The 14,341-nt window shown below is 39.7% G+C and overlaps 1 protein-coding gene across 1 annotated transcript; it reads right to left on the reverse strand.

Annotated features, from left to right (window-relative positions):
- Positions 1–13,282: 13,282 nt before the first annotated feature.
- Positions 13,283–14,235, reverse strand: LOC125933330 (olfactory receptor 5B2-like). Its single transcript, XM_049646307.1, has one exon. It carries the CDS (start codon positions 14,225–14,227, stop codon positions 13,283–13,285), a length of 945 nt encoding a protein of 314 aa, XP_049502264.1. The 5' UTR covers positions 14,228–14,235.
- Positions 14,236–14,341: the final 106 nt, after the last annotated feature.

Consider the following 14,341-nt stretch of genomic DNA (forward strand, 5'->3'; position numbering starts at 1 on the left):
GTCAGGGAGGAAGGTCTGCATGTACCAGCAAGGATAGCAGTCAGCTGCATAAATGATGGCCAGAGGGGCGTGGCACATGGCCTGGTGCCTCTGAAATGATGTCATGTTGAGTCCTACTGGGATTTCAGGGGCTATCTCATGGAATCAGGAGGGAGTGAGATAGACACGGAGTTCTCCGTGCATGTCCCCCAGGAGGGCGTCTGTAGCTCTCATCCACCTTCTTAGGGAGAAGCAATTAAACAGCCTGTGGGGACCTAATTGGATCTGATCAGGGTGCACACCTGGTTTTGTGTCACATGTTCTTATATTTCACCCCTTCTCCCACCTGCTGCCCCTGGAAACCACGTAACGGCTCGTCCATGTAATTTTGCCTTTGCAATAATGTCCTGTAAGTTGAGTCCTAGTGTGTGTAGCCTTTGTGTCTGGATTCCTTCACGTAAGATGTATCTGAGATTCATCCATATTGTTGCCTATATTAATTTCCTAAGACTGCTCTTAAAAAGTACCACAAAGGGGGCGCCTGGGTGGCTCAGTCGGTTGAGCGTCCGACTTCAGCTCAGGTCACGATCTCGCGGTCCGTGAGTTCGAGCCCCGCGTGGGGCTCTGGGCTGATGGCTCAGAGCCTGGAGCCTGTTTCAGATTCTGTGTCTCCCTCTCTCTCTGCCCCTCCCCTGTTCATGCTCTGTCTTTCTCTCTGTCTCAAAAATAAATAAACATTAAAAAAAAATTAAAAAAAAAAAGTACCACAAAGAAGGTGGCATTAACAACAGAAATGTATCATCTCACATTTCTGGATACTAGAAATCTGAGGTCAATGTGTCAATGGGGTTGGTTCTGTTGGTTACTTGTGAAATCTGTAAGGAAGAATTTGTCTCATATCTGTCCCCGAGCATCAGGGTGATGTCCTGGCGTTTGTTTTCATTCCTTGGTCTGATGACCATTCTGACCTCTGTCTTCCTCTTCACTTGGTGTTCCCCCTTTGTGCCTGCATCTGTCTAAATATTCCATTTTTTAAAGGGGCACGAGTCCTATTAGATTTAGGGCCTACTCTACCCCAGTGGGACCTCATCTTAAGTAAGTAAATCTGCAACAATCCTATTTCTATACAAGATCACATTTCGGAGTACTGAAGGTTAGGAATTCAACAGATGAGACACTGAACTGGACTTCGGACTTCTCAGAAGGGTATTTTGTTACTTAAATTGTTAAACCTGTGTTTCTATCAGGGGATGTAGATTTGGACTTTCTATTCCTTCTTCCTGCTAATCTTACTCTGCTCATTTATTTTTTGTATTTTGTTCATAAATACAGTAAATCCTTGGTTTGTGAGCATGATTCGTTCCAGAAACATGCTTGTAATCCAAAGCACTTGTCTGTCAAAGCAAATTTCCCCATAAGAAATAATGGAAACTCAGATGATTAGTTCTACAACCCAAAAATATTCACATAAAACTGATTGCAATACCATAATATAATACAAAATAATTTTTAAAAATACAAAATATAAGCATAAATAAAGAAATTAACCTGTGCTTACCTTTGAAAACCTTCGTGGCTGAGGGAGACATGAGAGAGGAGGATTATTGTATAGGACGACTTTCACGATCATTAACTGATGTTGACTACAGTACAGTATTAATAAACTCTTGTCATATACTGTATTTAATATAACTGGCAATAAGACAGCAGAGGAAAGGGTCTATACCTTCAATCAGCCTGACCAAAACCAAGCAAAGCATTCCTAAGCTTAGTCTTGTATGGAAAATCAAAGAACTGTCTATAGGTGCTTTGAAGCGACAAAAATTACACCAGTTTGGGGCACCTTCCAAAGTTCTGAAAAATAAATAATTTTTGCCAAACACCACAGCATGGGACCCAGCATCCAAGCATGAGAGACGATCACCCACAATCTCACAGCGGCGGGCGAGAGAGAGAGAGAGAGAGAGAGAGAGAGAGAAGAATCATTGGCTCAGTTGTGTGTGATGTTCGGCATCATGTACTACTCATATTGCAAGACGTCGTTCATTTACCAAGTTAAAATTTATTAGAAAGGTTTGTTAGTCTTGCAGAACACTTGGAGAACAAGTTACTTGCAATCCAAGGTTTTACTGTAGTATGCTTTTTTACACCGAACAATAGTTGACACACAATGTTACACTAGTTTCAGGCATGCAACCAAGTGACTAGAAAAGTCTGTATGTTATGTGCTACCATCTGACCCCATACAATGCTATCACAACACCTTTGACTGTATTCCCTATGCTGTAACTTTATTCCTTATGCTGTACCTTTTATACATTCCATAACTGGAAGCCTGTATCTCCCACTCCCCCTCACCCCTTTTTCCCATCCCTGCCTACCCCTTCCCTCTGGAAACCGTCTATTTGTTTCTTGTATTTATGGGTCTGCTTCTTTTTTTGTTTGTTTGTTCGTTCATTTGTTTCTTTAGATTTCACATATAAGTGAAATTGTATGGTATTTGTCTTTCTTTGACTAACTTATTTCACTGAGTGTAATACCCTCTAGGTCAATCCATGTTGTCACAATGGCGAGATCCCATCTTTTTTTATGGATGAATAATATATATATGTATATATATATATCACTTCATCTTTATCCATTACTCTATCAGTGGACACCTGGATTGCTTCCAGATCTTGGCTATTATAAGCAATGCCACAACAAACATTTTTTTGAGGAAGTGCTATAGTTCCTGGAAGTGGGTGCACTAATTTACATTCCCACAAATGGTATATGAGGGTCCTTTGTCTCCACATTCTTGCCAATACTTCTTATTTCCAGTCTTTTTTTTTTAAATGAAAAATATTATTTATTGAGTTATAATGGACATATAATATATTAGTTTCAGGTGTATAACATAGTGACTTGACATTTGTATATATTGCAAACTGATTACCACAGTAAGGCTAGATATTGTCTGTCACCATACAACGCTAATACAATATTATTGACTATATCCCCCATGCTGTACATTATATTCTTATGATGTATTTATTTTATAACTGGAAATTTGTTTTTCTTGATCCCCTTCACCCTTTCCCCACTGATGCCCTTAAGTCTTCTTTCTCTCTGTCAACCCCAATCTATTCTCTGTATGAGTCTGGGTTTTTTGTTCTTGTTTTACTTGTTTTGTTTTTAAAATTCCACATATAGGAGGATCCTGGGAAGATGGCGGCGTAGGAGGACGCCGGGCTCACCACATCCTGCTGATCACGTAGATCCCATCCACACCTGCCTAAATAACTCAGAAAACCGCTAGAAGACTAGCAGAATGGAGTCTCCGGAGCCAAGCACAGACGAGAGGCTCACGGAAGAGGGTAGGAAGGGCGGAGAGGCGGTGGGTGCTGCACGGACTGGCGGGAGGGAGCCGGGGCGGAGGGGCGGCTCGCCGGCCAAGCAGAGCCCCTGAGTCTGGCTTGCAAGAGCGGAGGGGCCGGACAGAATGTGTTCCAACAGCAAGCGGGACTTAGCATCTGGGAGGTCATAAGCTAACCTCTCTGCTCAGAGAGCGGGAGGGCTGGAGGACAATGGGAGGGAGAGTTGTTGAGCCCCAGATGACAGAGCTCAGCTTAGTGGGGAACAAAGGCGCTCGCCAGCACCATCTCCCTCGCCCATCCCCCAGCCAAAGTCCCAAAGGGAACCACTTCCTGCCAGGAAACTTGCTTGCACCCGCAAACACCCAAGCTGTGCTTCTGCGGATCCATCCCTCCGGCGGGTCTGACTCAATCCCCGTGCTGCAGGGCCCCTCCCCAAGTGGATCACTGAAGGATAAGCGAGCTGAGCCTGCTCCTCCTGCCCCCGTGCACCTTGCCAATCCACCCCAGCTAATATGCCAGATCCCCAGCACCACAAGCCTGGCAATGTGCAAGTAGCCCAGACGGGCCACACCACCCCACAGTGAATCCCGCCCCTAGGAGAGGGGAAGAGAAGGCACACACCAGTCTGACTGTGGCCCCAGCGGTGGGCTGGGGGCAGACATCAGGTCTGACTGCGGCCCCGCCCACCAAAGCAAGTTATTCAAGACAGCACAGGGGAAGTGCCCCGCAGTCCTGCACCACTCCAGGGGCTATCCAAAATGATGAAATGGAAGAATTCCTCTCAAAAAAATGTCCAGGAAATAACAACAGCTAACAAACTGATCAAAAACGATTTAAACAATATAACAGAAAGTGAATTTAGAACAATAGTCATAAAATTAATCACTGGGCTTGAAAATAGTATAAAGGACAGCAGAGAATCTATTGCTACAGAGATCAAGGGACTAAGGAACAGTCAGGAGGAGCTAAAAAATGCTATCAATGAGGTGCAAAATAAAATGGAGACAACCACGGCTTGGATTGAAGAGGCAGAGGAGAGAATAGGTGAACTAGAAGATAAAATTATGGAAAAAGAAGAAGCTGAGAAAAAGAGATAAAAAAAATCCAGGAGTATGAGGGGAAAATTAGAGAACTAAGTGATGCACTAAAGAGAAATAATATACACATAATTGGTATTCCAGAGGAGGAAGAGAGAGGGAAGGGTGCTGAAGGTGTACTTGAAGAAATAATAGCTGAGAACTTCCCTGATCTGTGGAAGGAAAAAAGCATTGAAATCCAAGAGGCACAGAGAACTCCCTTCAGATGTAACTTGAATCGATCTTCTGCATGACATATCATAGTGAAACTGGCAAAATACAAGGATAAAGAGAAAATTCTGAAAGCAGCTAGAGATAAACGTACTCTAGCATATAAAGGGAGACCTATAAGACTCGTGACCAATCTCTCTACTGAAACTTGGCAGGCCAGAAAGGAATGGCAGGAGATCTTTAATGTGATGAACAGAAAAAATATGCAGCCGAGAATCCTTTATCCAGCAAGTCTGTCATTTAGAATAGAAGGAGAGATAAAGGTCTTCCCAAACAAACAAAAACTGAAGGAATTTGTCACCACTAAACCAGCCCTACAAGAGATCCTAAGGGGGATCCTGTGAGACAAAGTATCAGAGACATTGCTACAAGCATGAAACCTACAGACATCACAATGACTCTAAACCCATATCTTTCTATAATAACACTGAATGTAAATGGATTAAATGTGCCAACCAAAAGACATAGGGTATCAAAATGGATAAAAAAACAAGACCCATCTATTTGCTGTCTACAAGAGACTCATTTTAGACCTGAGGACACCTTCAGATTGAGAGTGAGGGGATGGAGAACTATTTATCATGCCACTGGAAGTCAAAAGAAAGCTGGAGTAGCCATATTTATATCAGACAAACTAACTTTAAATTAAAGGCTGTAACAAGAGATGAAGAAGGGCATTATATAATAATTACAGGGTCTATCCATCAGGAAGAGCTAACAATTATAAATTCTATGTGCCAAATACGGGAGCCCCCAAATATATAAAACAATTACTCACAAATATAAGCAACCTTATTGATAAGAATGTGGTAATTGCAGGGGACTTTAACACTCCACTTACAGAAATGGATAGATCATCTAGACACATGGTCAATAAAGAAACAAGGGCCCTGAATGATACATTGGATCGGATGGACTTGACAGATATATTTAGAACTCTGCATCCCAAAGCAACAGAATATACTTTCTTATCGAGTGCACATGGAACATTCTCCAAGATAGATCACATACTGGGTCACAAAACAGCCCTTCATAAGTATATAAGAATTGACATCATACCATGCATACTTTCAGACCACAATGCTATGAAGCTTGAAATCAACCACAGGAAAAAGTCTGGAAAACCTCCAAAAGCATGGAGGTTAAAGAACACCCTACTAAAGAGTGAGTGGGTCAACCAGGCAATTAGAGAAGAAATTAAAAAATATATGGAAACAAATGAAAATGAAAATACAACAGTCCAAAAGCTTTGGGATGCAGCGAAGGCAGTCCTGAGAGGAAAATACATTGCAATCCAGGCCTATCTCAAGAAACAAGAAAAATCCCAAATACAAAATCTAACAGCACATCTAAAGGAAACAGAAGCAGAAAAGCAAAGACAGCCTAAACCCAGCAGAAGAAGATAAATAATAAAGATCGGAGCAGAAATAAACAATATAGAATCTAAAAAAACTGTAGAGCAGATCAACGAAACCAAGAGTTGGTTTTTTGAAAAAATAAACAAAATTGACAAACCTCTAGCCAGGCTTCTCAAAAAGAAAAGGGAGATGACCCAAATAGATAAAATCATGAGTGAAAATGGAATTATTACAATCAATCGCTCAGACATACAAGCAATTATCAGGGAATACTATGAAAAATTATATGCCAACAAACTGGACAACCTGGAAGAAATGGACAAATTCCTAAACACCCACACGCTTCCAAAACTCAATCAGGAGGAAATAGAAAGCTTGAACAGACCCATAACCAACGAAGAAATTGAATCAGTCATCAAAAATCTCCCAACAAATAAGAGTCCAGGACCAGATGGCTTCCCAGGGGAGTTCTACCAGACGTTTAAAGCAGAGATAATACCTATCCTTCTCAAGCATTCCAAGAAATAGAAAGGGAAGGAAAACTTCCAGACTCATTCTATGAAGCCAGTATTACTTTGATTCCTAAACCAGACAGAGACCCAGTAAAAAAAGAGAACTACAGGCCAATATCCCTGATGAATATGGATGCAAAAATTCTCAATAAGATACTAGCAAATCGAATTCAAGAGCATATAAAAAGAATTATTCACCATGATCAAGTGGGATTCATTCCTGGGATGCAGGGCTGGTTCAACATTCGCAAATCAATCAACGTGATACATCACATTAATAAAAGAAAAGATAAGAACCATACGATCCTGTCAATCAATGCAGAAAAGGCCTTTGACAAAATCCAGCACCCTTTCTTAATAAAAACCCTTGAGAAAGGCGGGATAGAAGGAACATACTTAAAGATCATAAAAGCCATTTATGAAACGCCCACAGCTAACATCATCCTCAATGGGGAAAAACTGAGAGCTTTTTCCCTGAGATCAGGAACACGACAGGGATGTCCACTCTCACCGCTGCTGTTTAACATAGTGTTGGAAGTTCTAGCATCAGCAATCAGACAACAAAAGGAAGTCAAAGGCATCAAAATTGGCAAAGATGAAGTCAAGCTTTTGCTTTTTGCAAATGACATGATATTATACATGGAAAATCCGATAGACTCGACCAGAAGTCTGCTAGAACTGATATATGAATTTAGCAAAGTTGCAGGATACAAAATCAATGTACAGAAATCAGTTGCATTCTTATACACTAACAATGAAGCAACAGAAAGACAAATAAAGGAAATTATCCCATTCACAATTGCACCAAGAAACATAAAATACCTAGGAATAAATCTAACCAAAGATGTAAAAGATCTGTATGCTGAAAACTATAGAAAGCTTATGAAGGAAATTGAAGAAGATATAAAGAAATGGAAAGACATTCCCTGCTCATGGATTGGAAGAATAAATATTGTCAAAATGTCAATACTACCCAAAGCTATCTACACATTCAATGTAATCCCAATCAAACTTGCACCAGCATTCTTCTCAAAACTAGAACAAGCAATCCTAAAATTCATATGGAACCACAAAAGGCCCCGAATAGCCAAAGTAATTTTGAAGAAGAAGACCAAAGCAGGAGGCATCACAATCCCAGACTTTAGCCTCTACTACAAAGCTGTCATCATCAAGACAGCATGGTATTGGCACAAAAACAGACACATAGACCAATGGAATAGAATAGAAACCCCAGAACTAGACCCACAAACGTATGGCCAACTAATGTTTGACAAATCAGGAAAGAATATCCAATGGAAAAAAGACAGTCTTTAACAAATGGTGCTGGGAGAACTGGACAGCAACATGCAGAAGGTTGAAACTAGACCACTTTCTCACACCATTCACAAAAAATAAACTCGAAATGGATAAAGGACCTGAATCTGAGATAGGAAACCATCAAAACCCTAGAGGAGAAAGCAGGAAAAGACCTCTCTGACCTCAGCCATAGCAATTTCTTACTTGACACATCCCCAAAGGCAAGGGAATTAAAAGCAAAATGAACTACTGGGACCTTCTGAAGATAAAAAGTTTCTGCACAGCAAAGGAAACAACCAACAAAACTAAAAGACAACCAATGGAATGGGAAAAGATATTTGCAAATGACATATCTGACAAAGGGCTAGTATCCAAAATCTATAAAGAGCTCACCAAACTCCACACCCGAAAAACAAATAACCCAGTGAAGAAATGGGCAGAAAACATAGACACTTCTCTAAAGAAGACATCCGGATGGCCAACAGGCACATGAAAAGATGCTCAATGTTGTTCCTCATCAGGGAAATACAAATCAAAACTACACTCAGATATCACCTCATGCCAGTCAGAGTGGCCAAAATGAACAAATCAGGAGACTATAGATGCTGGAGAGGATGTGGAGAAACGGGAACCCTCTTGCACTGTTGGTGGGAATGCAAATTGGTGCAGCCACGCTGGAAAGCAGTGTGGAGGTTCCTCAAAAAATTAAAAATAGACCTACCTTATGACCCAGCAATAGCACTGCTAGGAATTTACCCAAGGGATACAGGAGTACTGATGCAAAGGGGCACTTGTACCCCAATGTTTATAGCAGCACTCTCAACAATAGCCAAATTATGGAAAGAGCCTAAATGTCCATCAACTGATGAATGGATAAAGAAATTGTGGTTTATATACACAATGGAGTACTACATGGCAATGAGAAAGAATGAAATATGGCCCTTTGTAGCAACGTGGATGGAACTGGAGAGTGTGATGCTAAGTGAAATAAGCCATACAAAGACAGATACCATATGTTTTCACTCTTAGGTGGATCCTGAGAAACTTAACAGAAACCCATGGGGGAGGGGAAGGAAAAAAAAAAAAGGTTAGAATGGGAGAGAGCCAAAGCATAAGAGACTGTTAAAAACTGAGAACAAACTGAGGGTTGATGGGGGGTGGGAGGGAGGGCAGGGTGGGTGATGGGTATTGAGGAGGGCACCTTTTGGGATGAGCACTGGGTGTTGTATGGAAACCAATTTGACAATAAACTTCATATATTGGGAAAAAATTCCACATATAAATAAAATCATACAGTATTTGTCTTTCTCTATCTGACTTATTTCACTTAGAATAATACCCGCAAGATCTATCCATATTGTTGCAAATGGCAAAATTTCATGCTTTTTAATGGCTGAATAGTATTCCATTATATATAAATTACATATTATCCATACACATCCATACACACACACCCCACACACATCTTTCCCCATTTATCCATTGGTGAACACTTAGGTTGTTTCCATACCTTGGCTATTGTAAATAACGCTGTTATGAAAAGATTTTTTTCAGGATAGTGTTTTTGTTTTGTTAGGATAAATAACCAGTAGTGGGATTCTGGGATCATATGGTAGTTCTATTTTTAATTTTGTTGAAGAACTTCCATACTGTTTTCCATAGTAGCTGCACCGATTTACGTTCCCGTAAACAATACACGAGGTTCACTTTCTTCTATACCCTCACCTACATGTGTTGTTTCTTGTCTTTTTGATAAATAAAGCCAATTTAACAGCTAAAGATGTTATTTAATTGTGGTTTTGGTTTGCTTTTCCCTGAAGATTGTGATGTTGAGCATCATTTTATGTGCCTGTTGGCCATCTGTATGTCTTCTTTGGAAAAATGTCTGTTAAGATCTTCTGTCCATTTTTTGATTGAATTGTTTATTTTTTGTCATTGAATTGTATAAGTTCTTTATGTACTTTGGATATTAAGCTTTTGTCAGATATATAATTTGTAAATATCTTCTCTCATTCAGTACATTGGCTTTTTGATTTGTTGATGGTTTCTTTCACTTTTCAGAGCTTTTTAGTTTGGTATATTTCTGTTTGTTTATTTTTACTTTTGTTCCCCTTCCCTTTGGAGTCAGATCCAAAGGAACATCACTAAGACTGATGTCAAGGAGCTTACTGCTTATGTTTTCTTTCTTTTTTTTTTTAAAGGATAAAAGAATATTTATTCATATTATTTTAAAATATTTTGGAGTTCTTGATATGGGGCCTGATTAATATTTATGATTTAAAAGTTGCATTTTATAGTGGGGAGCAAACCTGGAGTGAGCAGAATGTTCTCCAAGTCAAATTCTTGGATAACTAGAGAATTCTAATATATTGATGTACATGCAAGTATATTTATTGAAAACTAATCATACCGTAGCTCTTGTCTTTGAGGCTCTAGTACATTTCTTTTTTTAAAATTTTATTTCTTATTTTTAAAAATTTACATCCAAATTAGCATATAGTGAAACAATGATTTCAGGAGTAGATTACTTAGTGCCCCTTACCCATTTAGCCCATCCCCCCTCCACACCCCCTCCAGTAACCCTCAGTTTGTTCTCCATATTTATGAGTCTCTTCTGTTTTGTCCCCCTCCCTGTTTTTATATTCTTTTTGTTTCCCTTCCTTTATGTTCATCTGTTTTGTCTCTTAAAGTCCTCATGTGAGTGAAGTCATATGATTTTTGTCTTTCTCTGCCTGACTAATTTCACTTAGCATAATACCCTCCAGTTCCATCCACGTAGTTGCAAATGGCAAGATTTCATTCTTTTTGATTGCTGAGTAATACTCCATTGTATATATATATATACCACATCTTCTTTATCCATTCATCCACTGATGGACATTTGGGCTCTTTCCATACTTTGGCTATTGTTGATAGTGCTGCTATAAACATGGGGGTGCATGTGCCTCTTCAAAACAGCACACCTGTATCCCGTGGATAAATACCTATTAGTGCAAATGCTGGGTCATAGGGTAGTTCTATTTTTAGTTTTTTGAGGCACCTCCATACTGTTTTACAGAGTGGCTGCACCAGCTTGCATTCCCATCCTGTCTTTTTTGCTTTGAAAATATAGTTTTAAGGGGCGCCTGAGTGGCTCAGTCAGTTGAGCGTCTGATTTCGGCTTAGGTCATGATCTCACCGTTTGTGAGTTCGAGCCCCACGTCGGGCTCTATGCTGACAGCTCAGAGCCTAGAGCCTGCTTGGGATTCTGTGTGTCCCTCTCTCTCTGCCCCTCCCCTGCTCATGCTCTGTCTCTCTCAAAAATAAATAAACGTTAATAAAAAAATGTAAAAAAAAAAAAGAAAAGAAAATATAGTTTTTAGCAAATAGTGCTGGAACAACTTGACAACCACATGCAAAACTGAATCTAGAAACCTACTTTACTTACACCCCACACAAAAATTAAGTCAAAATGGATCAGAGGCCAAAATGCAAAATGTGAAACTAAAATTCCTAGAGCATAACATAGGGGAAAAAACCTAGATGTCCTTGGGTATGGTGAGTACTCTGTAGATACAATAAAGTCATAATTCATAAAAGAAATAATTAGTGCTCACTTTGGAAACACATATAAGAAAAGAAATAATTAATATACTGGACTTCACCAATGTTAAAAACTTTTGCTCTGTGACGAACAATGTCAAGAGAATGGGAGAACAATCTACAAACTGGGAGAAAATACTTGCAAAGGACACATCTGGTAAAGGACTATTATGCCAAATATAAAAGGGACTCTTAAAACTTAATAAGAAAACAAACAACTGGATTTTTAAATGGGCCAAAGCTTTAACAGACACTTCAACAAAGAAGATATACAGATGGTAAATAAGCATTTTAAGAGATGATCCACATCATATGTCATCAGAGAATGCAAATTAAAACACCAATAGATTTCACTATACACCTATTAAAAATGGCCAAAATCCAGAACACCAAAAACATCAGTGGCGGTGGAGCAAAAGGAACTTTCATTCATTGCTGGTCAAAATGAAAAGTGGGACAGCCACTTTGGAGGACAGTGTGGACATTTGTTAAAAACCTAAACATACTCTCACCATATGATGCAGCGATCATCTTTATTGGTATTTACCCAAACGAGTTGAAAACTTATGTTCACACCACAACTTGCACACGAATGTTTACAGCACCTTCATTCATGATTGCCCAAACTGGCAGCAACCAAGATGTCTCATTAGGTTAATGGATAAATGAAAGGAAAGACATGGAGGAATTTAAATGCATACTACCGCATGAAAGAAGCCAATCTGAGAAGGCTGGTTTCCAACTATATGATTCCAACTATATTAAACTCTGGTAAAGGCAGAACCATGGAGACACCTGAAAGATCAGTAGTTGCCAGTGGTTTGGGGGTGGGGGTGGGGAGGATGACTAGGCAGAGAACAGGTGATTTTTAGAGCAGTGAAAACACCCTGTATGATGCTACAATGACAGATTCAATTCTTTATACATTTGCCCAAAGCCATAGCGTATATACCACCAAGACAGAACCCTAAGGTAAGTTATAGAATTTAGGTGATTCTTTTGTCTTTTTGAAAATTATAATGTGAACTTGTTGATTCTGCAAAATGACTCAGTCAAGACAGAGATTCATTTAGATTTGATATGTATGTACCTCCCAATGAAATGTGCCAAAACAGTACATACTTTCATTTAAAAGTACATGATTCTGGTTCTACTCAGAATCTTAAAACAGTTGTTCAGTAAAAGAAATAATTACAATTAAATATTACTTTATATTTAATACCTCAATTAACTACTTAAATTATTTTTATTCAAAACTTGTCACACTCCATTTACCTCTGACAAAATTTCTACTCCAATGTGTATGTGCCTATATGGGGCATATACATGTGCTTTGTTCTTGGGCTTGTTTTGAACCCTACTTAACATGTATGTTTGTGTTGGGTAGAAAAAAATATAAGTACAACAAGCGAATAATTCAAATATCATTAGTCAAGTTTGACAAGTGGGTCCCCAAATTTTTAATGTTTTTATTAACATTCCCATTCAGGAATTACATTTCTGAACATGTTTTTTTTAAAGTTTATTTATTTATTTTGAGAGAGAGAGACTGCCTGAGAGAGAGAGAGAGAGAGAGAGCCAGCAGGGGAAGGGCAGAGAGAGAGAAGCAGAAGAGTGAGAAACGCAAACAGGCTCTGTGCTGACAGCAGAGGGCCTGAGACAGGGCTCAAACTCACGAACCGTGAGGTGATCACCTGAGCCAAAGTCAAACACTTAACCAACTGAGCCATCTGGCACCCCTGAATATGTTTTCTTTTTGCCAAACAATAGACTTTTGAAGAGAGAAGGATGTCGCTTCAGAAGTTTAAATGCAGCATGGGTCTTAAAAAGCAGCTCATTGCATGGGGAAAGTCTGAGTGGAATTAAACAAGGTTATGCATGCTGTAATGTTAAATTCCCAATCCTGTAGAAAAATTTGCCTTCTCCACCACCTTCTTGAATGCACACTTGACCTCTTTGTTTCTCAGGCTATAGACCACAGGATTCAGCATGGGGATGACCATAGAATAGAACACGGAAGCCATTTTGTCTGTGTCCATGGAATGGCTGGAACTGGGCTGTAAATACATAAAGATGACTGTCCCGTAGAAGATGGAGACTGTAGTGAGGTGGGAAGCACAGGTGGACAAAGCCTTTTGGTGCCCCTGAGCTGACTGCATCTTCAAGATGGATATAAATATGAATAGGTAGGAAAGCAATATAACCAGAAGAGCAAAAAGGGCATTAAAGCTTGACATAAAAACAAGAACCAGTTCACTAACGTGTTTATCAAAGCAAGAGAGAGCCATGACAGCTGGAACATCACAGAAAAAGTGATGGATCAGATTGGCCTTACATAAAGACAGACTGAATATGTCCCCAACATGGAAAGAGGCATTCAGAAAACCACAGATGTAGGAGCCTATAGCTAGAGAAGCACACACACCTGTGGTCAAGGTGGTGGTATAATGGAGGGGTCTGCACACTGCTGCATAGCGGTCATAGGCCATTGAAGCCAACAGGTAACTCTCCACAGTGGCAAATGCTACAAAAAAGAACATCTGAGCAGCACATGCATTGTAGGAGATGACCTTGTCTTCCATAAGTAATCCAGCCATGACCTTGGGAGTGACAGCTGTAGAGTAACAAAGATCCACCAGAGACAGGTTACTGAGGAAAAAGTACATGGGAGTGTGCAGACGAGAGTCCAAGAGAATCAGCGCCATCATCCCCAGGTTCCCAACCACATTGATGAGGTAGATGAGGGTGAACATGATAAAAAGGGGGATCAGCAGTTCTGGGTCACTGGTTAGTCCCACCAGGATGAATTGTGTCTCTTCTGTCCTGTTATCCATCAATGTGATCAGGGAATTATGAGATGTCCTGTTAAAGAGAAATAAAGGAGAAAACAAAAAGAAATTCTAATGACATTGAAATGTATAAATACCACGTGCATTATTTCATTAATA

Source organism: Panthera uncia, chromosome D1 (assembly GCF_023721935.1).
Source record: "Panthera uncia isolate 11264 chromosome D1, Puncia_PCG_1.0, whole genome shotgun sequence".
NCBI lineage: Eukaryota > Metazoa > Chordata > Mammalia > Carnivora > Felidae > Panthera > Panthera uncia.